We start from the raw sequence: 25,567 nt of genomic DNA, 5'->3' as shown, positions 1-25,567 counted from the left end.
GTGGTCGGCGCTCGGCTCACGCGCTGTACGGAAGTGTGTTTAGGCGCACCGGAAGCCACCGGAAGAGAGCGATGGCGGGTTTGACTGTGAGAGACCCTGCGGTGGATCGTTCTCTACGTTCTGTATTCGGTGAGAGGAATTCGGTGGAACCAAGCATCTGGGAGGGACAGAAAGAGGCAGGGGAGCAGCAAAGAACCCTGCACCTCCCACCTCCTGGATCGCCACGAAAGCCGGCGTTGGGTCGGGCTTGCAGGGCTCTCTGCCTATCCAGTGGGGGGTCAATCTGATGGACCCGTGAGCAAAAAGATGCTTCCTTTTCTTTACGGTCTTGTAGATTTTCCACAATATCATTGAGGGAGTTAGACTAGCCTTCATCTTCTATGTTTTTCCTTTTTCATTATCAATTATTTTTTAGAAGCAGGCACATGGCAAAAGCGCCTCGGTGTTCTGTATTCTAGGATGGAGATACCAGAAAATAGAGTATATGCGGAGAGTATAGATTCCTGAGCCCACTTCCCGCCCTTTAATAAGGACTTAAATCCTTTGCTTTTTATCCATAACATTTTAGTTCATCCATAGTTCTAACGGCCACCTGGCATCTTGAGGTGGATTGCAAATGAATGAATGAATGATTAAGACTTTGTCCGAGGAATCTTAAAGAGGATTAAACTATTCTGAGTAATATTTTCTGCTGGAATAAGTTAATTTTAAAAAATACTTGTGGTGGGCTGGTGCTGTGGCTCAATGGTAGAGTGCTTGCCTAGCATGTGTGAGGTACTGGGTTCAATCCTCAGCACCACATAAAAATAAACAAATAAAATAAAGGCATTCTGTCCATCTACAGTTACAATTTTTTTTAATACGTTTGGTGATTTTAAAGCACCTTTTGAAAAGTACATGACAAAACAGTTCAGAATAATTTCCTCCACTCTATTCATGGTTATTCTCCTGTAAGTGTGTGTACATGTAGAAATATGGACATTACATACCTGTTTTAACATAATGTGTTTTTAGTAGTCACTGGTAAAAGTTGAAGACCGTCAGGTACATACCAGTCTTTAAGTATTTATTTTTGTCAAAGTTAAGGAATATCTAACACTGTTAGATCTGTTGGAGAACTCCTTGGGAGTATCTACACTTTTTGTATTTAGTTTCAGTGGTTCATTTCCCTTGTTAAGAGGTCTGAAGAAACACATGGAAGTGCATTTTTGGAGAACACTATTTTGAGCCAGTTGTTTTATATTCAGTGAAAGTAGAAATTCTACTGTTTACTTTCTCATTAAATATCTAGGCTACAAACTCAGAATTTTAATATGCTATCTGTTCCTTAGTGGGTAACATTCCTTATGAAGCTACTGAAGAGCAATTGAAGGACATCTTTTCTGAGGTTGGACCTGTTGTTAGTTTCAGGTGAGATCCTCTTCTTCTTGGTGAGAGAGTCTTATAAACCGCCACAAATTTGGCCTTTAGTAATAATGGCAAGGTTTTTTTTTTCTTTTTACTGGTAATTTTCACATGCATTTTATTTTTGTTAGCAACTTTATTGAGACATAATTTAGGTACCATATAATCCACATTCATTCTTACCTGAAAGATATGGATTTTCTTTTTTTTTATTTCAACTGTTTTAAATATACTTCAATGATGCAGTCTGTTATAAAGCTGTTTATCTTACAAAGGGCCAAATTAAAGCATGGCAGTATTAGCAAGAACCCTGTATGTGTGTAGCATTTGTGCCTGATACTTGGTTTTGCTCTCCAGATTGGTATATGATAGAGAGACAGGAAAACCAAAGGGTTATGGCTTCTGTGAATACCAAGACCAAGAGACGGCACTTAGTGCCATGCGGAACCTGAATGGGCGTGAATTCAGTGGGAGAGCACTTCGAGTGGACAATGCTGCCAGTGAAAAGAACAAAGAAGAGCTGAAGAGTGAGTATAATCCCAGGATGTATGCATTATGAATTAATACATACGTAGCAATGAAATTTTTTCCACTTATGATGTTTTAGAATATGCTAAAATGGTTAGCCACACAGCTTTGTTTGACCAGCCTGAGGTACTTGAATTAGGAAAGTACATATCTTTGAGAAACAAGGTAAAGTTGACTTTAGAAATCCTTCTGTTAATTTCCAGTTAAAGATGAATTCAGGTCCACCAAGATAATAATTGTGCTGTGTCATTACTTCTATGACCATGTTGTCAGATCTGTAACTGGTAGGGGTACTAAGGCTTTTTTTTTTTTTTTTTTTGGCTTTTTTATCTCTTTAAACCTTTTTTCTTTTGAAAGAGGTCAGTATGCCTGATTCCTTAACATTGACCATCTAAGTGATCATGGTCCCAGCTGTCTGTCCTCTGAGAACATAGAGAATATAGAAGAGATTTTTAAATCATTTATTTCTCAGCTCCAGAGAATTTATCTATTGGTTCTTGTAGCAACCATGGAAAATAAAAATAGATACTTAAAATGATTTAGCTGTTTTTCCCCTAACTTTCTTGTATTTTCTTCCTGATCAGGCCTTGGCACTGGTGCCCCTGTCATTGAATCACCTTATGGAGAGACCATTAGTCCTGAGGATGCCCCTGAGTCTATCAGCAAAGCAGTTGCCAGTCTTCCACCAGAGCAGATGTTTGAGCTGATGAAACAAATGAAGGTGGGAAGAAACATTAGGTTATGAATAAAGCAATTCACCTCAGATTTTTAAGGAGTTAATTGAAATTTAATGGAAATAGTTTCGGAGCTCAAATAGAATGTGTATGTAGATACAATTTTATGCATCTTCAATATGCCGTGTGAACAATATATTTTACATTTTGTACAGAGAGCTTTCTATTTATACAAAAAAAAAAAAAAACACCTACTCAAACAATCCAGCTTGTTTTTGTAGCCCCCGTAGATATCAGATATAGATATTAAAAATACAGCTTTATCCTAAATGATAGTATTATGGAATTTGAAATGCCTCTTCCTGCCATTGCTAAGATTTTTGTGTGCCATGTAAAAACGAATGATAACTTAAAGAGTCCCTTGAGTATTACATTTGTCAGATGTAATACACAAGCTCTAAATCACCATCGATTTCTAAGTAATTAAGTATTGAACTTGATAAGGAATCTGCTTATCTTTTCAGCTCTGTGTTCAGAATAGTCCCCAGGAAGCACGGAACATGTTGCTTCAGAACCCACAGCTGGCTTATGCTTTGCTGCAAGCACAGGTAGTGATGAGAATTGTGGACCCAGAGATTGCCTTGGTGAGTGCTTCTGATTCTTTTATAGAAATGGTAGGGTAGGTCTGGGGAATGTAGCTTAGTGGTAGAGGGTGAGTTTAGCATGCATGAGGCCCTGGATTTGATCCCCAGCACTGCAAAAGAAAGAAAGAAGGCTGGGGATGTGGCTCAGTGCTTAAGCAGCCCTGGGTTCAATCCCTGGTACCAAAAAGAAAGAAAAATCAATGGCATGATAAACCTTGAGTGGGGTAGGGACTGCCTGATTGCTTTATTAAACAGACAGCTCATAGGTTTGTCTTTTCATTTTTAGAAAATTCTGCATCGCCAGACAAATATCCCAACGCTGATTACAGGCAACCCTCAGCCAGTCCATGGTGCTGGTCCTGGCTCAGGATCCAATGTGTCAATGAACCAGCAGAATCCTCAGGCCCCTCAGGCCCAGACTTTGGTAGGGCTTTGTCCCTGTCCCTTTATTTTATCTGTCTTAGAATCTCATTTTTTTTTAGGAGAATATATTGAAAGAAGAATGGTCAGAAACCAGAGATGATAATTTTAACTTCCAGACATAAAAGCGGTTTCCAGGTTGCAGAAGCACATGGCATCTGACTGAATATAGATTTGGTTCCAAGTTTGTAAAACAAAGTGATTTTTCCTGTATGCCCTTTTCTTATAAGCTAATTTACAAGAAATGTGTATGTGCATGCCTGGCTTTGTGGTTGGCACTTTGTTGTTCCATATGCATTATCTCAATTAGTCCTCATAACAGTTGCATAAGGTAGGCACTCATATTTAAATATCTCTTTTTACTGATGAAAAAAGTAAAACTTTCTAACCATGATACAAAACCCTGAACCCATATGAAATTGATAATGTTTAAAAACTGAAAAAATTCTGTATAGAGGGAGAGAAGTAAATATCAAATACAAATGACAAAATAGAGGAAGAATTTGCCAAACATAATGGACAAGAGGCAGATTACTTGATTAAATTCCATAGTTGTGTTCAAAAATGTTCATTGCCACATTATACTAGTGAAAATTTGTAATATCCTAAATGTACATCTCTGGAAGAATGAAAAATATGTGGTATATTTATCCCATGGAATACTTTAAGCAGTTAAACTACATATTATAACATGAATGACTTTCAAGAATTTAAATCCATGTGGCATTAAGATGAACTAGAGCTGGGCACGGTGATGTACACCTATAATCCCAGTGGCTCGGGAGGCTGAGGCAGGAGGATTGCCAATCAAAGCCAGCCTCAGCAACTTAGCAAGGCACTAAGCACTTCGGCAAGACCCTATCTCTAAATAAAATACAAAAATGCCTGGGGATGTGGCTCAGTGGTTAAGAGCCCCTGGGTTCAATCCCTGTTACAAAAAAAAATTTAACTAGAACGTATGGTATTAACATAGATAACTCAAAAACTTAACAGTATAAAAGTGAAACTAAGTTAATGTGGAAACATTTCCAACATGTGGGATATATGTGTCTGCATAAATCCCAAGAATACATTGAGTGAGATTCAAAGAACATATTCAGAATATAATGATTCATATAAAATTTTAAAAAAATCTATGAGAATTCTTAGTGACTATCTAATGAGATGGGGATCTTGGGTATATTTGGGGAAGATCATATAGATTTTCTTAGTATATATAATTTATTTCCTAAGATGAGTGGTTATAGCTATAATTTTTATAATAAACCAAAAAGGACTCATGAGTTAGTGAGAAAATTGCAAATAATTCAGTAAGAAAATGGGCAGTGGACATAAACAGTTCACAAAACGGAAATCTAAATACATAAAAGTGTCTAATCTAAAAATAAGGTAAATGTAAATAGAAACTACAGGAAGGTACTATTTTTCACCTATCAGATTGACAGAGATAAACAACCTAGATGTGTCCTTCAAAGTTACAGTGCAGGGGATGGCAAAGAATTAATGTAAATGACTAGATAGCAAACATGTTTGACTTTATAGGCCATAGACTTTCTGTCACAACTACCATAATAGTGTGAAATCAGCCAAAGACAGTATGTAAACAAGTGTATGTTGTTGTGTTTCAGTAAGACTTTATTTAAAAAACCAGTTAGCCAGATTTGGCCCATGAGTCATAGTTGACCATCCCCTTCTCTAAATAAATAAATATATTTTCAGAGATGGGAAGGAAACGAACTAAGACTCAGAGAAGTTAAATGGTCAAAAAATAGAATTGTGTATGGCGAATGCAGGTTCTATACTTGGTCCTTTCTGACCTCGTAGCCTGTTTTCTCCTAACTACCTCCCTATATGGTTTCCTATCTTCTGTTTTAGACTTTTGTTTTCTAATTGTGTATGTGATTTTGTTTTTTGTAATTTCACTTTTATTCTTACTGAGTTCTTTCTGTTTCAAAGGAGGACTCAGTTCTCTAGGGAATTCATGGTGGAAAATTCATATTCCTCCCCCTGCCCCCAAACAAGAATTTTGTTTAAGGACAAGAGTAAACTTGGTCAAATGAAAATTATTTTCACTTTTTAAAAAATATTTTTAGCTGTAGATTGACATGATACCTTTATTTTATTTATTTATTTTTATGTGGTGCTGAGGATCAAGCCCAGTGCTTCCCATGTGCTAAGCAAGCACTGGGCTATAGCCCCAGGCCTATTTTCACTTTTAAAGTGTGGACTACCAGCAGTTGCTTTTTAAAAAAGTCCCAGCCCCTTCTTTGTCTTCATGGGTTCAAGACACTTTTTTTATTGTAACTCTTACTGGTAGGCCCCAGTGATGAAATCAAGAATAGTTGCTATATGCCGCCTTGCCACACAGATAACTTGTCAATCTCTACATCGAGGGTATGTTCCATTTTAACTGTATTCACATAACAAAACTCATGGCACATATCATAACTTGCTTCTATGGAATTGAAAGTGTACAAAAAATATAATGTCACACAAGACATGCTATACAAAAAGGATGTTTGATAGACTATTTAGGCCACCAATTTGAAGAGGTCTTTAAGATTGTAGACTAAAAGTCTTGAATCTCCATAGAGGCATGTACCTACTTTGATTTCTCTCTTGTTCAGGGTGGAATGCATGTCAATGGTGCACCTCCTCTGATGCAAGCTTCTATGCAAGGTGGAGTTCCAGCACCAGGACAGATGCCAACTGCTGTAACAGGACCTGGCCCTGGTTCCTTAGCTCCTGGAGGTAAGTCTCTAGACTTCACCATCTTGTTACCTTGCTAAAGTTTTATCTTACTGGGGCTGGGGTTGTAGTTCAGTGGTAGAGCGCTTGCCTAGCACGTGTGAGGCCCTGGGTTCAATCCTCAGCACCACATAAAAATAAATAAAATAAAGGTATTATGTCCAACTACACCTAAAAAATAGATACTTTTATAAAAAATTTTTGTCTTACTAAGTGCTGCAATATAGCCAATTATTTGATAACAGAATCATGATATCACACACACTGGGGTTTGAACCCAGAGTCTCGTACATGCCTAGGCAAGCTCTCTACCTCTAAGCTGCACTCCCAGCCTTAGGGGATTTCTTATATACAAATTCTATATTTGACTATGAGAGTAGGGAAGGGGCTACAAAAGTAGAAAGTACACTAAAACATCCAAAGTAAGGAGGAGAAAATGGAATGAATGGAAACAAATTCAAGGTGGCAAAAATAGAGAAAAGGAAAGACAATGTAAAGTAAATAATGAATGTAGAATAAGATGGAAGGAATAAAAAGTAGTGTAGTAGTATGGTCTTTATTCTGTCAAATACAAATGGACTGAATTCTCTCATTAAAGCCCAAAAACTTTTAGATTAGGTTCAACTCATAAAGAAAACAGGCATAAATTATATTCAAACCAAATAACAAAAAGAAGAAAGAAAATATAAGGGCTGGAAAGGTAGTTCAGTGGTAGAGCACTTGCCTAGTGTGTGTGATGCCCTGGGTTTCATCCTCAATACTGGAAAAGAAAGAAGTCTTGAAATAACTCATTCAATGAAGCACAAAGATTGGCAGTTGATAGAGTATGGCTATTACACTTGTAACTTCATTATTTAACAATCGCAACTAAAGACATTGAATGAAATAGTGATTCCCCACATGGAAACATATGAACACATAATGTTTCATCAGTAAAGTTTTTTATTAATTTTTTTGTTGTAAGTAGACATAATACCATTGCTTTATTTATTTTTATGTGGTACTGAGGATCGAATCCAGTGCCTCACATGTGCTATGCAAGTGCTGTACCACTGAGCCATAACCCCAGTCCTCAGTAAAGTTTTTTAGGCAAGTAAATTTATTATCTAATCTGGGATTGATTGACTGCAATAGTATTCCTAGAACTATTTAAATCTAAGTTCTTCTAAGAACTGAGTTGACAAGGAATGGGAAAAGATTTTTAAAGAAGTTTTAGCAAACTCAAAATTTTTTAATTATCCACTGTATCCTAATGCAGTTGTAGTTAGATTTTATTTCTGTGAAAGTAATGGGATCTGTATCTTACACATCTTTTTGTTATAGGTATCTAACTTACCTTAAAATATCACCAAAATTTAGGAATGTGGTGCTACTGCACATAAAAAGTTTGCAATCTAAGAAATAATCTCACTACCAAGAGTTGGACAACACTTAGACTAATCTATACTTTGTTTAGTGAGACAGGTAAATTGATCACACTCTTGGGTTATCACAGCAATGTCAGATGGCTCTAGAAATTTCTAAATGTCTGCTCTTTGTTTCTGTAGTTAACCTTATCATGAAGGGTTTACCATTGTGTTATAGATCAGCACCATTTGTGGACCACACTTAGAGTAGCGTTGTTCTATTAGACAAAAAATATATATATAATGCTTATTGAGAAATTAAATAATAAGCTTTTCTTAATACATAGAGGGAGACTTATTTCTTTTAACTACAAAAATACACTTCCTACTCCAAATGACCATAGAATCATTTTTTAATTCTTTTTTAAAATTTATTTATTTATTGTGGTGCTTGGGATTGAATCCAGGAGTGCTTCACCCGCTGCCCTTTGTGGGGTTTTATTTGTTTGTTTGTTTTTGTTTTTGTTTTGTTTTGTTTTTTGTTTTTTAGTTTGAGGTAAGGTCCCCCTAAGTTGCTGAGGATGTGCTCCTCCTGCCTCAGCCTCCCAGGCAACTGGGAGTACAGGCATGTGACACCACACCCACCTTGAAGAATGCTTTTGTTTGTTTTCTTTTGTTTTCTAAAAGAGCATGTATTTAGCCACAAAGAAAGACCTTAACAAATTTGAAGTGGAGAATTTACAGACCACATTCTCTAATTATAAGTTAATAAAATTAGAAACAAATAATTAAAAGGTTACTGAGGAAAATCTTAACTTACAAATTAAGGAACATACTGTTCCTGAATTAAAGAAGAAATAAAAAGAAATTTATAAATCATCTAAAGGAAAACAAAGTTATCTATATATACTTCATATAAAAAGCACAGAAATTGTAAACAGTGCTTAAAGGAAAATTAATATCCTTAAATGCCTATATTATTAAAAAATACAGAGATTCTAAGTACTAGTTAGGAATTTTTTTAAAAAGATACCAAGAAGAGATTAATAAAGATAAAAGTTGAATGTAAATGTTAAATAATTAAAATTTCACATTGTGTTTTTTTATGAATTTGTAGCCTTTATAATTTTGAACTTATTAAAACTTTGTGAAGATTTTTGAGATACCCTATACAGAGCTCTTTGGTAATTGATAAGAAGTGGGAAAACAACCTACAACCTAGTAGAAAAGTAGACAAAGTAAATGTGTAGGGAAAAAATGCATAGAAAAGAAGCACAAATGGCCAACAAAAAAAAAAAAACAGATTTATTTATAGTTAAAAGATTATAAATTAGGGGCTGGGGATGTGGCTCAAGCAGTAGCACACTCGCCTGGCATGCGTGCAGCCCAGGTTCAATCCTCAACACCACATACAAACAAAGATGTTGTGTCTGCTGAAAACTAAAAAAAATAAATAAATATTAAAAAATTCTCTTTCTTCTCTCTCTCTCTCTCTCTCTCTCTCTGTCTCTCTCTCTTAAAAAAAAAAAAAAAAAGATTACAAATTAACAATGAGATTGCCCTTAAACCCATCTGACTAGCAAATGTCAAATAGAGATGACACTTAATTTTGGTTGAGAAAGCGGTACTTACACATTGATGGTAGAACTGTGAAGTTCTATAATATTAAAGAAAAGTAAAAGGACATTAATATATAATAATTTAACGTGCAACTGTTCAGGCAGGTACACTAGAAAACAAAATGTAGTAGTCAGATGATTGCACCTATGCCATGAATGTAAAAACTTAAAATGTAGATAGATATAAGCATGGTTTTTTGGTTTGCTTTTTTGGGTGGGGGGTGGCAACTCAGAATGCCAAAAGGACTATTGACATTGGTAATATAACTTTCTGAAATAGGGAAAACTTATAATAAAATTCTGAAAATAAATTGTCGTACTCATAATTTACTCAGTAATTTCATTTCTGAAAAATTCATATATATATATTTCTGTGGCTCTAGGTTCAGGTAGCTATAAACAGTTTTTAAGTTGTGTGAATGGTCAGTGAGACATTTAAAAGATTTATAAGACACAGGATAATTCTCCATTTTGTGGTACTATCTCAAACATTGCAGGAAATCTAGTATCCCTGGCCCCTTCTCACTCAATACCAACTGTGTCCCCCCAAAAAATCTTTGTCACAACTGAAATAGTATACCCACACATTTACAGAATGCCCCAAGAAGTGTGCTGCCTCCCATGAGAGGAGGTCTATAGGTAAGTGGCACTGTTTTCCTGTATTACAGAAGAGCTTTTTGCAACAGTTTTGGTAACTAATGAGATGAAGCATTCTAACTGAACTCACCTTTCTGTCACTGAAGCAGGAAGTATACTAACTCCATCTTCTGTCTTGCTGCATTGTTGAGTGTTAGTTTTCCTGTTCCTTTGTAGGTTTCTTCTCGTAAGGCAGAATGAGAAAATTTGTAAACTCGGCCACTATTCTAATTTTTTTCCACTGTGCTAATTTATGCTTTCCTATCCTGCCCTTTTTCTTCTACCAGGAATGCAGGCCCAGGTTGGAATGCCAGGAAGTGGACCTGTGTCCATAGAACGGGGACAAGGTAAATAAATATTAATGCCTGATTGATATGGACTGGCCTTAGAAATGTTCCATATCTGTACTCTCTGATATGGCAACTGCTAATCACCAGTAGCTATTTAAATATTAAGTTAATTGAAATTAAGTAAAATTTAAAATTCAGTTTCTTAATCACCCTAGTCATATTCAGAGTACACAGTAGCCACATGTAGCCAGTGGATACTGCACGGGACATTGCAGATATAGAGCATTTCTATCAGAAACTTATAGTGAGCATTGCTAATCTGGACTTTCTACCCAGTAAGTCAGAACCCAACTCTACAAACATCATCAATTCTTAATAGTGTAATGAGTTTCCTAGTAATCTAATGAGTCCACTGACATGTTCTCTCTCCCTCTATGGGTGTCTGTTGACTTAGTAAAGAATTTTAAAAGCAAGCATAATATATGACTGAGTAGGTAGAAAACTAGATTTAAACCCCAGAGCAAACTGGAAGGGGGTTATAGGTCTATAAAGACTACTTGAGGGCTGGGGATGTGGCTCAAGCGGTAGTGCGCTCGCCTGGTATGCGTGCGGCACGGGTTCGATCCTCAGCACCACATACCAACAAAGATGTTGTGTCCGCCGAGAACTAAAAAAATAAATATTAAAAAAAATTCTCTCTCTCTCTCTCTCTCTCCTCTCTCACTAAAAAAAAAAAAAAAAAAAAAAAAAAAAACTACTTGAGAAGTGTCCGTTATACTGCAACAGGAACACTGATATCCACATTATTTCTCCATGTTACTGGAATTTGAAGAATAAAATGCAGCAGCTCAGTTGAAAACAAAGGTTAGGAGGAGAGAGGATTTAGAAAAGAGAAGGAACTGAGGGCATACTATATTTCGGGTACTTTGATTTTCATAAACATCCTTGTGAGTTGGGTGGCAGCATCTGAGTTTTACAGGTGAAGGGATGGAAATCAGAGTTTTAAAACTTAGGACAAGCTAAGTAAATGCTGATGTCTAGGTATTATGGACCAGATTTAGTACTCTCTTCCGCTGTTCCAATTAATAAGTGTCAGAGCTAAGATTGAGAAATATCTGACTTCAAATATCTGTCCTTTTTCTTTCATCTTATACTGCCTCTCTTAAATATTTTTCACTATATTATACTCTTATTCATTGGGTCACTGTGATGGGTAAAGATTGCTTTGTTCCGGCATAGAGAAGCTTAAGTTTTTTTCTTCTGAGCACGTGGTCTTTTAAAAAACAAAATGGTAAGATTCAAGCCAGTGGTTTGCTTGCTGGGATTGGTGGTTAAAGTGATATAACTAATAATTTGTTTCATTAGATACCATGTCTAACAGCAAATGAACTCCTGACCAAATGTTAAATCTTTTTTCTAAGCATCTCATGCTTTCGTGCTATTGTGTCTTCCCACCTCACCACTGTCTAGAGCATGTATGTACCCCAAGGTATTAATCAATCAATCAAGCTTTAGCTGTTTAATACATACTTCCACATGATGTGCCATCCTGTTACAGTTATCTTCATCTTTCTGGTAAAAAATTAACATAAGGAAATGACTCACATTTTAAAGATATTTCAAGGATATCTTCATGAAGAGACAAAGTGAGATGAGCTTTCTTTTATAGTTTCCTTCAGTGCCCAGCAGAGGAAGCAAGAATCTTATTTGTGTCCAGATTGTCTCACTTTTTTTTTTTTTTTTTTTTTTTTTTTTTTTTTTTTTTTGGTAATCCATGCTTTTTCTACACATTTGTAGTGGTGAAAGGAAAAAACAGATATTTGAGATGATACTTCTTCCTGTCCTACCATCTTTGTTTAGTATTGGTTGGTACTCTTCTCATCTCATTAGTCTTTGCTGTTGTCATGATGTTTATTATCAAAAAATTGCTGTAGCAGATCATTTCATATAGGGTGATATTCTCTTTCCTCATCTAAAATTCATGCACTGCAATTTCCCCATTTGATAATATTTTAATAGCAAAAATTTTTGTGCTTGAAGATATGACAAAAATAGTACTACCCACTTCTGTTATAGCTTCTCCAGAATAAATCTTGCCTTCCAGATTCTTTCATGTTTTACTTCTGAAAATATGTTTATGTTCTTTATGTTCTATGTTGCTTAACTAGAGGTTCAAAGCTATCCTTTTTATATTTTGTTTTGTTCTGCGTTAATCTTTTTTCTTTCTTTCTTTCTTTTTTTTTTCCTTTTATTTATTTTGTGTGTGTGTGTGTGTGTAATAGTGCCATAAGGAATGGGGGAAAATAGGGAATAGTAGGAGGAAGGAAAAATTAAAAATCACTGGTTGTTCCTAACCAGATAAAACCCAGTGACCCTGGGCTGGGGATGTGGTTCAAGTGGTAGCACGCTCGCCTGGCATGCATGCAGTCCAGGTTCGATCCTCAGCACCACATACAAACAAAGATGTTGTGTCTGCCGAAAAACTAAAAAAAAATAAATATTAAAAAATTCTCTCTCTCTCTCAAAAAAAAAAAAAAACAGTGACCCTTGGGTTTCCCTTTGGGAAGCTATCTGGTCAAAATGGTACTGTATAACATACCCAGAGGAACTAGTGTAGTTTAGGAAGATTTTGTAGCTTGGGGCAAGGCAAGTTAGTAAACTCTTGGCTTTTTAACTTACATGTGTAGATCTTTAGTCTGCTTTTATGTATGTTTGTGTGTGTGCGCGCGCGCGCGCGTGTGTGTGTGACACGCATGCACGCAAGCTATTTTAAGTGTCTGCTCTTTCTCCTTTTGAACTTACTGCTCACGTAGGAACCCTACAGCACTCGCCCGTGGGACCCGCCGGGCCTGCATCAATTGAGCGAGTTCAAGGTACCCATTGTATCTGCGGGTTTCCTTTTGCTTGTGGTGTTCAGGGTGGGACGTTAAGAGGAAAAGAGCTGCTTCGCAGTCATCCTCACGTTCAGAACCCAAAAGGGTAGTGTTTTTGGGTTTTTGTTTTTCTTAATTTTTTCCTGTTGAGGCCACAAGCCTAAGATTGACCTCTTCACACAGGGCAGAGAACATGGATGATATGGGCATCTGTCCGAGGCTGTACTCCCTCCCTACTGGTGTCAGGAGGCTTGGATGGAATAGCAGTCTGTAAGGAGACAGCAGGTTCTTGCAGAGCCATGGCAGTGTTCACATATGCCAAGACCCTACCTCTCTTTTGTGACTCTGGTCCTTGAACTAAGATTGATTTAGAAGGAAAACCAGGAGCATAAGTTTCTTCAGGTTGCAGTGCTAGTCCTTGGCAGGTTGCTCCCCAGTTTGCTCTTTATATAATTCCATCCATACCTCTGACATGGCACAGATTCTGCCTACACCCTGCTTCTGTTCTTGAACTGCAAGAGGATTCTGCTGTGGTGAGGTTTCACCCACTCTAAGGTGTCTGAATTATGTTGTCAGTGGTATATAGAGTCATTTCTTGTTTCCTTATGTGTCTTTCACAGCAGTAACTCCCATTTGTTTCCCTGTCAGTGCCGATGCAAGACCCCAGGGCAGCTATGCAGCGGGGATCCTTGCCTGCCAATGTCCCAACTCCTCGAGGTTTGTTAGGAGATGCTCCAAATGACCCACGGGGTGGCACTTTACTCTCTGTAACTGGAGAAGTAGAGCCTCGGTAAGTGTTGACATAGAAAAAAACAAATATGAAGCCAGGATTTCTCCTTGCTTTGAGAACAAACTCTTTCCACAACAGTTGTACTTGTTTGCCCACGTCAAAAGATAAATATCCATGGCCACTGTCCAAGACTAAGCACCTATCCTCAGGCAGAACTGTAGTTTAGTATGTCTTTTTGAACTAATCATGACTATTGTATATTCAAAAATTGAAAATTCTAGTACACATACCTGAGCAAGGAAAACTTATGGTGGTAGTAGTAATATTATTAATAACAATAATAATAGTAGTTGCTGTTAATAGGGATCATACTTATGACTCTGCTCTGAGTACTTTACTTAGGTCATCTCATTAAGCCCACACAACCCAAGCTGGGGATGTGTAGCATAGTGGTAGAGCAGATGCTTAGCATGCACAAGGCCCTGGGTTCATTTCTCATCCCTGCAATTAAATAATCCACATAACCCTAGAAGATGAATATGTTTAGTCCCATTTTATAGATGAAGAAAACAAGGCATACTGGTTTTTCTTTTAAGGAGATGATATTTGAAACTACAAAGAGTGTTTTTTTATTTTTATTTTTTTAGAAACTTAAAGTTTCATGTTGATGCTTCCGTGTTGAAAGACTTTTGATTTAAAACCTTTTGGGACTTACATCCTTGGCCTTGATGACTTGAAAAACTTCCCCCAAATTTTGAAGATTTAGAACTCATTTTCCTGATTATCTGCTTTCAGTAGCAGGAATGGGAATGTTTAATGAGCTAATGATAGGATAAGCATTTGGGGTAGTGTTTTTTTAACATATTTGTAAGTACTTGTGGAAATGTGTAGTTGACTAAAACCATATGTAGCTACAAAAGCCACTTTTGTAGTTCAGAGTATACAGGTTTTGTGTGAATTTAGCTTATTGTATTAAATTGCCCTTAGCTTAAAATAAGGATTAAAATTGCATTTAAAGAGATCACTGAGTGTCACTGTTTGTGAAACTGAACTTTTTGATTCCACTTACAAATAGTATCTATAAATCAGTACCTGGGAAAATTTTACTTTCTTAACCTATTGATGCAAGGAATAAAGTATAAAACATTAAACAGAAAAGTAAATGTGCCCGATATGACACATCTCATAAATGATAGAGCCTAGATTTGAACTGTAGGTCTGAATTCAGAACCTGTGTTCTTAAGCACTGTGTTAACATTATTCGTTATGCATATAATGAATATCCACTAAGGTTTGCATCCGTTCTTTGTTGAATATTTGCTTATTGGTCTTCTATTGACACTTTACTGTTGTTGTTATGTTTTGTTTTGAAATTAATTTCTTTCCATCTCTAGAGGTTACCTGGGACCTCCTCATCAGGGTCCTCCCATGCACCATGTTCCTGGCCATGAAGGTCGTGGACCACCCCCACATGAGATGAGAGGAGGGCCATTAGCTGAGCCCAGACCTCTAATGGCAGAGCCAAGAGGACCCATGCTAGATCAGAGGGGTCCACCCTTGGATGGCAGAGGTAAGGGGAGATAACATCACAAAGCCAACTGTTGGTCATGGATTAATAAAGAACTCAGCTGTCTCTGTCTCTAATCTGGGGTAAAGATTGCTGGGGCAATAGGGTTGGCAAGCATCTTTAAGGCTTACCAGCAAATCTGAGAAACTAGAGGGAGACAGCAGTCTCAGTTAAGGGGGGACATGAGTAGGGGAATAGATTTCTATCTTTTCTTGAATAGTTTTTACAATATAGGTGAATAACTGCACATTGATTTTCTTACAACTTTGTAGGTGGAAGAGACCCCCGAGGAATAGATGCACGAGGGATGGAGGCCCGAGCATTGGAAGCAAGAGGATTAGATGCTAGAGGATTGGAGGCCCGTGCCATGGAGGCTCGTGCCATGGAGGCCCGTGCCATGGAGGCCCGCGCCATGGAGGCCCGTGCCATGGAAGTCCGGGGAATGGAGGCCAGGGGCATGGATACCAGGGGCCCAGTGCCTGGCCCTAGAGGACCTATGCCTAGTGGAATCCAGGGTCCCAATCCAATGAACATGGGAGGGGTTGGCCCCCAGGGATCCAGACAGGTATGCATAATACTTCTAGCATCTGTGTGAAATCTTGATCTATTCAGAATTGGTTATTGAGCCTGATTATTATTGCCTTCTGGCTTGAACTTTTCCTTAGCTTGTTAGAAAGGGAAGACTAGGATCTCCCTTTATTTTGTCTGTTAGGCAAGTGATTTTTCTGGCCACCAGAATTGTAATCCAAAAGAACAACCTTGTCCTACCATTTCAATAACTATTTCATTTATAGCAGAGACCCTGAAAATTTAGGAGTCAGAGAACACTTCATTAGGGGTGAAAAACAATATCATATATAAGGCTTTTTCCAAAATATGCTTGCCTGAATCTCAGCCCAGGTCTAACTCTCAGCATGTCTACTAGTAGGATCTGGGCCTTGGATGACTTGAAAAACCTTTCCCAAATTCTGAAATGCAACCCTGACCAAGAACCACTGGGTTAAAGCATACGAAGAGCAGTGGTGATTTACTTATCTTCAGTTTGCAGAAACCTGTGTTAATTATTGTCATCACATAGCCCAAATAAATGGGCAATGCATTAGCAAAGGCAATTCACTAATGATCACCTTAAAATCTGTAGAACTGAAATCTGTCTCTTTCTTCTTTATTTGACTCTCTCCAGGTGTGTGTATGGTACTTCACAGTTATCTCTTTCCTCCCTTTTCATTCACATTTGATTGTGGGCAAGTGGTATATGTGTATCTTCCCTGAGTTTTTATATGCTATTTGCCTATAGCACCTGTACCTTTCTTTTTCTTCTTTCTTTTCTCTCTTTCCTCTTTCATATGTTTAAATGTCTTCCTCCATGTCTGTGTGTGAGAGAAAAAGAAGGAAAATATTAGAGCTAGAATAAACACAACTTCATGTAGTTCTCTCATTTTATAGGTTTGAAAACTGAGACCCAGAAATTCAGGTGACTTTACAAATTCACATAACTAAAAAATGGTAAGGAATAGAGCCTACTGGGGTTTTTTGCTGTTGTTGTTGTTTTTTGGTTTTTTGGTTTTTGGTTTTGTTTTTGTTTTTTGGTACCAGGGATTGAACTCAGGGGCACTCTACCACTGAGCCACATCCCCTGCCCTATTTTGTATTTTATTTAGGGACAGGGTCTCACTGAGTTATTTAGCGCCTCACTTTTGCTGAGCCTGGGTTTGAACTCTCAATCCTCCTGCCTCAGCCTCCCGAGTCCCTGGGGTTATAGGCGTGCACCACTGTGCCCAGCTGAGCCCACTGTTTTTTCCACTCCATTACTGTGTTCTGTTATCTGCACATTGGTATATCTGTATATGTGTGGCTATCTTATCTACACTTCTTTAATTTGAAATAAAATTTGTTTTCCTAATCTGTGGAGAATAAAAGTATTCTATTGCTTTTCAAGTTTTGCTTTTAAATGGGCCTTGATTTTTATTGTTCACTCTATGGTCAGTAGCCTCATAATAGAATTATTTTTATAATTCATTCAATTATTATCTGTTGAGCACCTACTATGTATGAAAGTTAGGTACTAAGGATATAGCAGTGTGAACAACAAAGTCCCTACCCCCATAGAGCTTATGTACTAGCTAGGGAGACAGTCAACAAATAACTACATAATGTACTTATTTATGTAGTTCTGCTGATAATTCTATAAAGATGTTGGAAAAAAACGGGTTGAAAGACCATTTCTGAGTAACATCTTTTTCTTTTCCACTAGTGCTTCAACTCATTATTCTGGAATACTAGGTTTTTTTGTTTTTATTTTTGTTATGTTTTGTAATGCTAGGTGTCAAACATAGGGCTTTGTATACACAAGGCAGTGTTCTACCACTAAGCTATATACCCCAGCTCAATATAGTTTGTATTAACAGAGCCAATGAAACCATTTAGATCCAAGGTAGAGACATTTTTATAAAGCATCTTCAAACTTTAAAAAAAATATTTTCACTTATAAATAAATATATGGAATACATTGACTTATCTATAAGAGATATACATTAAGAACCTCATCTCCTTTCCTGTGCCTCTCTTGCTTGTGATAATTGCTTTTATTAGAATGTTTAAGTAGCTTTCCAGAAAATATGAATGTAGATTTTTATTTTCTTCTTTTCACTGTTAAGTTTTAGAAAGATTATACTTATAGATGTTTCAGATCTATAGAAATCATTTACATTCAGACAGTCTCTGGATTCAGTATTAATAAAAAACAGAACAATGATAATATTTTAAGAGTCTGTACAAACCTGTACTGATGCTTCTTCCACCCATTATCTGGCAAATGAGTTATGCATGCATGTGAATGTTCCAGATGCTAGAACTGTTCACTAAATTTTAAAACTATTTGAATGAAAAACTATAAGGTATAGTTCATGCTTTCTTTATAATTAAACAAAATATAAAAACAGGGTATAATAAAGTATTATTTTTAATCATTTGTTTACTCAATGTCATCATTAAGTAGACCCATTATTTTACATAGTTAAGCCTGGGTGGTTTCTGGTCTCCTTCACTGTCAGGCTGTCACCTGGCTCTTCGCATTGATGCCATAAATTTGCTCCTAACAGTTGTTTATCTATATTTTTTATGTTTTGCTGCTTCTAAAATGCTGGGGAAGCAGGTAATGAGTTTATTAACAATCTGTGTTTAACAAGACTACTTAAGCTCTGGGTGAATGCCTGAATGTGAACATAAATTCTGGTATAGGGCCCATCTGATAGTTACACTAAGTCCTCAGAGGCCTTTTCCCTGGGTTCTGATAATCTTCCAAAGGGTTGAACTCACTGAAGATCTTAAATACCGATAAGTTTGCTATATCTTTTACTTTGTTCTTTTACTCAGGTCAGTTATATTTCTTGGTCTCTGTTAAGCAGGACAGCATATGCAGCATGTTCTCTATGGAACTCTGTAAAAAGCAATTGTTGGTCTAATAGCAGGCTTTCTCCCAGAGACCTCTCCATCTCCATTGTGCCTCTCTGGCATGTTTGTCTTTCCCTTAACTTGTGGGATAGGGCCCTTTGGGACGAACTACCTATGTCTGATTGAACCAGAGGTAGGCAGTAGCCCTGTGAATGTAGTTTCCCCAGTGGACCAGCACACATTATCTCTAGATTCTGTTGGCTTTCATTTGTTTCCACTGAGCACTAGTTTGCAGAATGCTAACAGTTTTTCCCCTGCTTATTTGGCTGAATTTTGCTTAGTGTGATGGTATCCAGTTGTGCTCTGTGATATTTGTTGATGATGCTAGAGCTATTGTAAGTATGTGTAACTTGCTAGTTGATTTCTGGCTAAACCCTGCCTTCTACCATTGTTAGTAGTAGAAACTGATTCAGAGTCATTTGCTTGTTTTTATTCCTATCAGTAGAGATATCCTAATTTTTCACACTTCCATTTCTGTATTTGGGTTCCCTATATGGCAGGAATTCTAAAAACAAATCTCTTCTCTCTCTCTCTCTCTCTCTCTCTCTGTGCACATAGGTCCCAGTCATGCAAGGAGCAAGCATGCAAGGTGGAACCCAGCCTGGTGGCTTTAGTCCTGGGCAGAACCAGGTCACACCACAGGATCATGAGAAGGTAAGCAACACAGTCTGACTTCTCCTTATGCACAAATCTAGTCTTTTTGATTCCTCTTTTCACAGTTACCGTGTTGTGATCCTGGGTCTTCAAAGTCACTTTGGAGGTGATGTTTACCCTAACTTAGAACTCTTTTATGACTTACTGACTGAAAATTTGTGGACCTGGTTCTAAAGTTTTTAAGTGTATATAAATGGCAGCTTATCTTACATTTCAGACTCATCTACCAATAACAGATTGTGCATGTGTGCGCACGTGTGTGTGTGTGTGTGTGTAGGCCACATTGAACTGGAAATCCAAACCCTGTTCTTCCTCCCCTTTCTACTTCATCCTTAAAATCAATAGCAGATTCCCCACAAGTGTATCTTTTTGTTTTTTATATTTGGTCATTGTGGAAAGCTCATATCTAATGGAAAAGCTAAAACATTTGAATTGGAGAGACTTTCAAAACACAATTAAAAACTGAAGAATTCCCAGGGCTCATAGATACCATCTTAGCATGCAGCAACTTTGAGTTCATGGAGGTGTCTCTTTTGAATTATCTAATCTTAGGTATTTTAATTTGTACTTGTTCTTTTCATTGTGCCTTTTCTCACTGATTTTTTTTTTTCCTTTTTGGCCTACTGTTTGTTTTCTGTGTGTTAAAGATCCTCCCTTTTTCCATTTGCTTCATATTCCATGGCGACAGTAGCTTTTTGGACAGAAGCTGATGATTTTTTGTTGTTGTTTTTTAGTTGCCATGACTGAAACTCACTACCTTCTTTCCTCTACACAGGCTGCTTTAATTATGCAAGTTCTTCAACTTACTGCAGACCAGATTGCCATGCTTCCTCCTGAGCAAAGGCAGAGTATTCTGATCTTAAAGGAACAAATACAGAAATCCACTGGAGCACCTTAAAAGGTGAGCAAAAACTTAATCCCACCCAAGCAGGATTAGCTCCTTGTATATTTGGAGTATATACTTTCAAACTTAACCAGAAATTGTTCTCTCTGGAGCCCTAAGTCCTCTTAACTATACTCTCCTTACCCTGTAGTAGTCAGTGCTGTGGGGATAGAGTAAGACTATTGAACATTACTCAGTTGTTGAATTGTTTAGAATATTTTTGAACCTTTCCAAATGAAAAAAAGTAATATATGATCAGTTTAACAAAATTAAATCAGATCGAGAAGTGTAGAAAAGGGTACAAAGCCCTGCTTCCTCAAAATCATTCCCCAAACAGAATTTCTTAATATAGCTTTGTGTGTATCCTTCCAAAAGCAGCTGTATTATTTCATTTTAAACTATGCCTTCAAAATGAAGGAAATATAAAATAGTTAAATAAAATGTAGAACTAGCCAGGACAGTGGCACATGCCTGTAATCCCAGCAGCTCAGGAGGCTGAGACAGGAGGATCACAAGTTCAAAGCCAGCCTTAGTAAAAAGTGAAGCACTAAACAACTCAGACCCTGTTTCTAAAATAAAATACAAAAAAATAGGACTGGGGATGTGGCTCAGTGGTTGAGTGCCGCTGAGTTCCATCCCTGGTACACCTCCCCACTCACACCCTCAAAAAAATGTTGAGCTATTTTAGTTTCTAGCATTTGGTTTCTAATGAATATTTTGGTATTAAAATATTACTGTACATTTAAGGTAATAAATGTCCACTAGCACCATCAGTTCTATACATTTTGGACATTGCTGTACACTATCACCCTTATTTGTCTTGCTCATCAATTAGGTAAAGAAGGTTCAGGTAAACTGCCTCATAAATGATCATGTGAACTAACCTGATATACAAGTATTGGTTTTGTGGTGTTTTTTTTTTTTTTTTTTAATTTTCCCCTATATCTTTGTATCATATATAAACGATTCTATTTCCAAAATAATTTAAAGATCTCATTGTATCAGTATCTGCTGGGATGTCTCCTTTAGAATTTCTACTTTTACCCCATTTGTATTATAATTTCTATCCATATATTATCATACAGTAGTGAACCCATTTATAATAAATCTATTTTAATTCACATTTGTAATATCTTTATAACATCTAAATAAACTGTAATAGGAGGCTATCATGTATAGCTGTCTAAATTTTTGGTATGACCTGCACTGTAACTTTTTTTCCATATACTGCAGACATTCTATTTTCTTCAGTGAAAACAGACTCTATTATATTCGGAGGAATTTACTTTTATAATTATGGCAAAGAAGGTATTCTCTGCAATGTGAGAAAATTGTCATTTTTGGCTAGTCAAGGTAGAAATATTTCTGGAAGTTCTTTCTTTATGTATTCTTGCTGATTAGATATCTAATTTAAAGCTTTGCACATTAAACACAGGGCAATTTTTGTCTGTTTTTTAACTTTTGAAATAATCATAGATTCACAGAAGTTAGAAAAAGAATGCCAAGAGCCTTGTGTACCAGCTTCCCCCAATGGTAACATCCTACCTTTTTGCTTTTAATCAAAACCAAGAAATTGATATTGGTACATTACTGTGAACTAGACTACAAACCTTATGCAGTGTTTGCCATGTTTTTTTAAAACCACAGTAATTTGTGTCCATGTGTGTATAACTGCGCTGTGCAATTTTACGTTGGCAAGGTTTTAATATCTGTGCAAAATGTGGCCAGAGCATTAGCTATCCTTTCATCCTATACCTAGCTTTGGTGATCTCTCTGTGCTGTCACTAATAGGCTTCTTTATTATTATTGTTAGAGATAAGCAGTTCTCAATCAGGGACAGTTTTGCCCCTGAATGGGCATTCTGGCAATGTCTTTAGACATTTTGGTTGTCAAATTTTAGGGAGTATTGTATGCCACTGGCATTCAGTGTGGGTAGAGACCAGAGATGCTCCTGACCATTCTATAATGCATAGGATATTTTCCTCACCTGCTAATATCAGAGAGTACTCTGGCACAAAATGTCAATATAGTGCTGAGGTTAAGAGACCCTGCTAAAAAGGATGATTGCTTTGGGAAGTGGGAAGCAGGAAACAAACACCCAGAAATTCTTCCCTGGGAATTTGATCTCATGCATATTGTCCTTCCCCCTAGCCTTTTTGTTTTTTTTCCTAATGTTTAGGGAAGATAACTTTGTCTCCACTTCTAATGGCTTTCTCTTGATTTTTTCTTACAGGTTTTTAAAAATGCCTGGCAACAAATGTGGAAATTAATTCCATGATTTTGTTGAAATGTTGAAAAAAGGTGACTTCTGCATCCTAACCCTTGAATGACTCAATTTGGTGCCAGGTGGAGGACTCCCATCACCTTCTCTCAGAACAAAATCAGTTCATTTTGTCTTAGTTTGTATATTTTCTGTGACTTGAAATAAACTTTGAACACAATTTTAGTACACTGCAAGTTGATATACATGACCTTTTTGCTTTTAAAAAGCTGATCACCAAGGGTGAAACCTTAGATATGTTTTCTACCCTTACTGCAGCATTGTACTTTATGTTATATTGTCATAACTGTTTTTTACTTTAGATTAATAACCATTTATTCTTCTTTATGATATTTGAGGATTTCTCAGAAGCACTGTTTTCTGGAACTTAGTTTTTGTTTCATTTGCTTCCAGCAAGAATAAGGCTTTGCCCTTTGAAAACTTTCTAGAACTTCTGAAATTCCTCGGAGAGAATAGCATGTGCATGGAGCTATAAAATGATCAGGAGGCCAACAAAGCAAAGGTCCTACAACAACTATATATTTAGTTTAGAAGAATGCAAATATAAAAATGCAATTTTTTTTGTCAGTAGCAGTTCTGAACATGCATAGTTTGGAGTTATGACAAAGATTGTGTTGACACTAGCTGGAGTGTGTGTGTCAGCAACACAAGGGATTGTTGACATTTACTTGTGTGTTCTAAAACTCTTCAGTCTAGGTAGTCAACTTTAAAAGTTTAAAAAGTCAATAGCTTTTCACATGTTCAGGATAAATTAAAAACTGAACAGAAAACAAATGAACAAAATACATTTCATCCTATTTTCCAGGAAATCACTGACCTTCAGTCCTACCCATAACCAAATTATTCTGGGAACTTAAAACATAGAAACCCCTAAAACTTTTACATTCTTCTCAATGATTTTAAGAGGACCAAATGTATAACACAAGCAGTCAGATTGCCCTTTAGGTCTGCCCTTGCTTGCTTCCTTGCAGATAAGTATGAACATAATTAGTGCCACTAGCTCTAACTTATGGGTCTCTCCTTGCCTGGTATTCTCTCTCTTATAATGGCAATGAGGAGGGGACATGGTTTCTCTCCATCAGGCCAACCTTGAGAGGTTAAGTGTTGCCTTAATAATTAGTAAAGTTCTACTGGAACTACTTTTGACCCTATTTATATTCTCAGAATCCTATCCTCTGGGTTAGGATTATGGTCAGGTGAATTAAAAGTCTGGCATAGGCTTAAAGAATGTAATAGCATATTGCTTACAGGTCAAGCAAAAGAGTGCAAAGATAATAACTTCATGAGAGACATTAAAATTGAGGGATTTTCTACTCTGATATATAAACACTTACAATGAAAATTTGCTGGATATTTCATATTTCAACCTCACAATGCAGCCGAGGAGATTTCTGGGTATCCTGCTTATCTCAAATTCAGCTTGAATGTTAGTTGTGCATAGAGTTTATTGTTTTCATTAACTTTTCTGCCTATTTCCATGAATATTTAGTCCTTGATGTGTTGGTTTTGGCAGCTGTCATCTCTTGAAGTGTCATATTTATATTTAGACATTGAGACCAAAAGTGAAACATTTCTTGTTAAGAACTCAGGTTTCAAAGAACTCAGATTTCGAATCAAGGTCATTGAAGATGAAATTATTTAGTAAGCAGTTATCAGGAAGCATATCTTCATGTTCCATTGTTCATGTTCCCAAATCCTTATTAATCTTAGACAGCTGAAATTCAGATGAACAAATTGGCAACAGTAGTGGCATTTCAATTTAGCCCTACAGAAACATTCATTGGTATATTTTACTGATGAATAACAATTTAGCTACCAAGAGTTATGACCTATTATTTCAGACTAGTGACTGAAAAAAAACAATCATTAATTCAAGCCATGGAGGTTCCTGGTAGTTAGAAACAACCTTTTGTTCATTCTTGATCAGTTAATGGTAGAAAAATAGGTGCTGTAGTGCTAATTTAGTAGAAACATCCTTATAAATCTATAATGAGTTGAATTGTCTTTGAGCACAATGAAGTGTGTATTTTTCCCCTCTTTGAGAGCCTGGGGCTTCTTTCCTCCTGGTTATTCACTGTGACAACTAACATCCCATAGCCAGTTGTGGTCATTGTACACTAAATTGGGTAGATGGGAGAAGTAACATTTTGGTAGGAGAAAGAAAGGCATTTTGCTTGTGTCATTAGGTGAATGATTCTTTAGTGAAAAGTAGGAGCCAAAAAAATTTTATCAAAATTATAAATTCTTTATTTTTACATTAGATGTTAATAAACATCCCTTAATAAAAATGGGGATAAAGAGCTTCTGCTGACTAAGTCATCCCATGATGGTGATCAAGTTTTCCCAATTATTTCTTAAATACAACAATACAAAATAATAATATAGCTAAATGAATTTATTATAATTCAACTATTATGTTTCAATGATGATTCACATTTTCAAAATTTTCTTTCCCAAATGGAAAGCCCAGAAAAAGTAACAGACACATTCTTTAAGCAAAAAAGAAAATCCTTCATTTTTGACCAGCAAAAATAAAAGTGTAAGTTGTTGTTCACACTGGATAAGATCATACTTAAAGTAACAATGTACCTAGTTGGCATTATATGGGGATGGGGTTCTTGGTAATTTTATGTTCATTGTTATTTATGGTTATTATGTTTTGTCATTCATTCAATAAATTTTTATTTAAAAAGTCACCCTACTTAGAAATCTTCTGTAAGGGCAGGAGGGAGGGGGGATTATGAACTAAAGTCCAGGAGATGGAAACACTTGGAATCAAAGTCACCTGGAGTTAAATAGTGTAACTGACAACCACCA

The 25,567-nt window shown here is 36.6% G+C and overlaps 1 protein-coding gene across 3 annotated transcripts; it reads left to right on the top strand.

Moving 5' to 3' along the window:
* Positions 1 to 25,427, top strand: CSTF2 (cleavage stimulation factor subunit 2). Of its 3 annotated transcripts, XM_081277852.1 has the most exons (16): positions 1 to 129; positions 1,332 to 1,410; positions 1,762 to 1,931; positions 2,517 to 2,653; positions 3,131 to 3,250; positions 3,537 to 3,674; positions 6,298 to 6,421; positions 10,307 to 10,366; positions 13,123 to 13,182; positions 13,366 to 13,452; positions 13,831 to 13,972; positions 15,307 to 15,482; positions 15,752 to 16,044; positions 19,491 to 19,586; positions 20,362 to 20,487; positions 22,703 to 25,427. In XM_081277852.1, the coding sequence occupies exons 1-15, from the start codon at positions 72 to 74 to the stop codon at positions 20,482 to 20,484; spliced, it is 1,863 nt and encodes a 620-aa protein (XP_081133978.1). In that variant the 5' UTR covers positions 1 to 71; the 3' UTR covers positions 20,485 to 20,487; positions 22,703 to 25,427. The 3 variants fall into 3 exon arrangements, with proteins under 3 accessions (XP_081133978.1, XP_081133979.1, XP_081133980.1); XM_081277853.1 differs by lacking the exon at positions 13,366 to 13,452; XM_081277854.1 differs by lacking the exons at positions 13,123 to 13,182; positions 13,366 to 13,452 and having other exon boundaries at positions 22,703 to 25,426.
* Positions 25,428 to 25,567: the final 140 nt, after the last annotated feature.

This window comes from Spermophilus citellus (genome assembly GCF_964194105.1).
Source record: "Spermophilus citellus genome assembly, chromosome: X".
Classification (NCBI taxonomy): Eukaryota; Metazoa; Chordata; class Mammalia; order Rodentia; family Sciuridae; genus Spermophilus; species Spermophilus citellus.
This window is presented reverse-complemented; position numbering and strand designations above follow the sequence as displayed.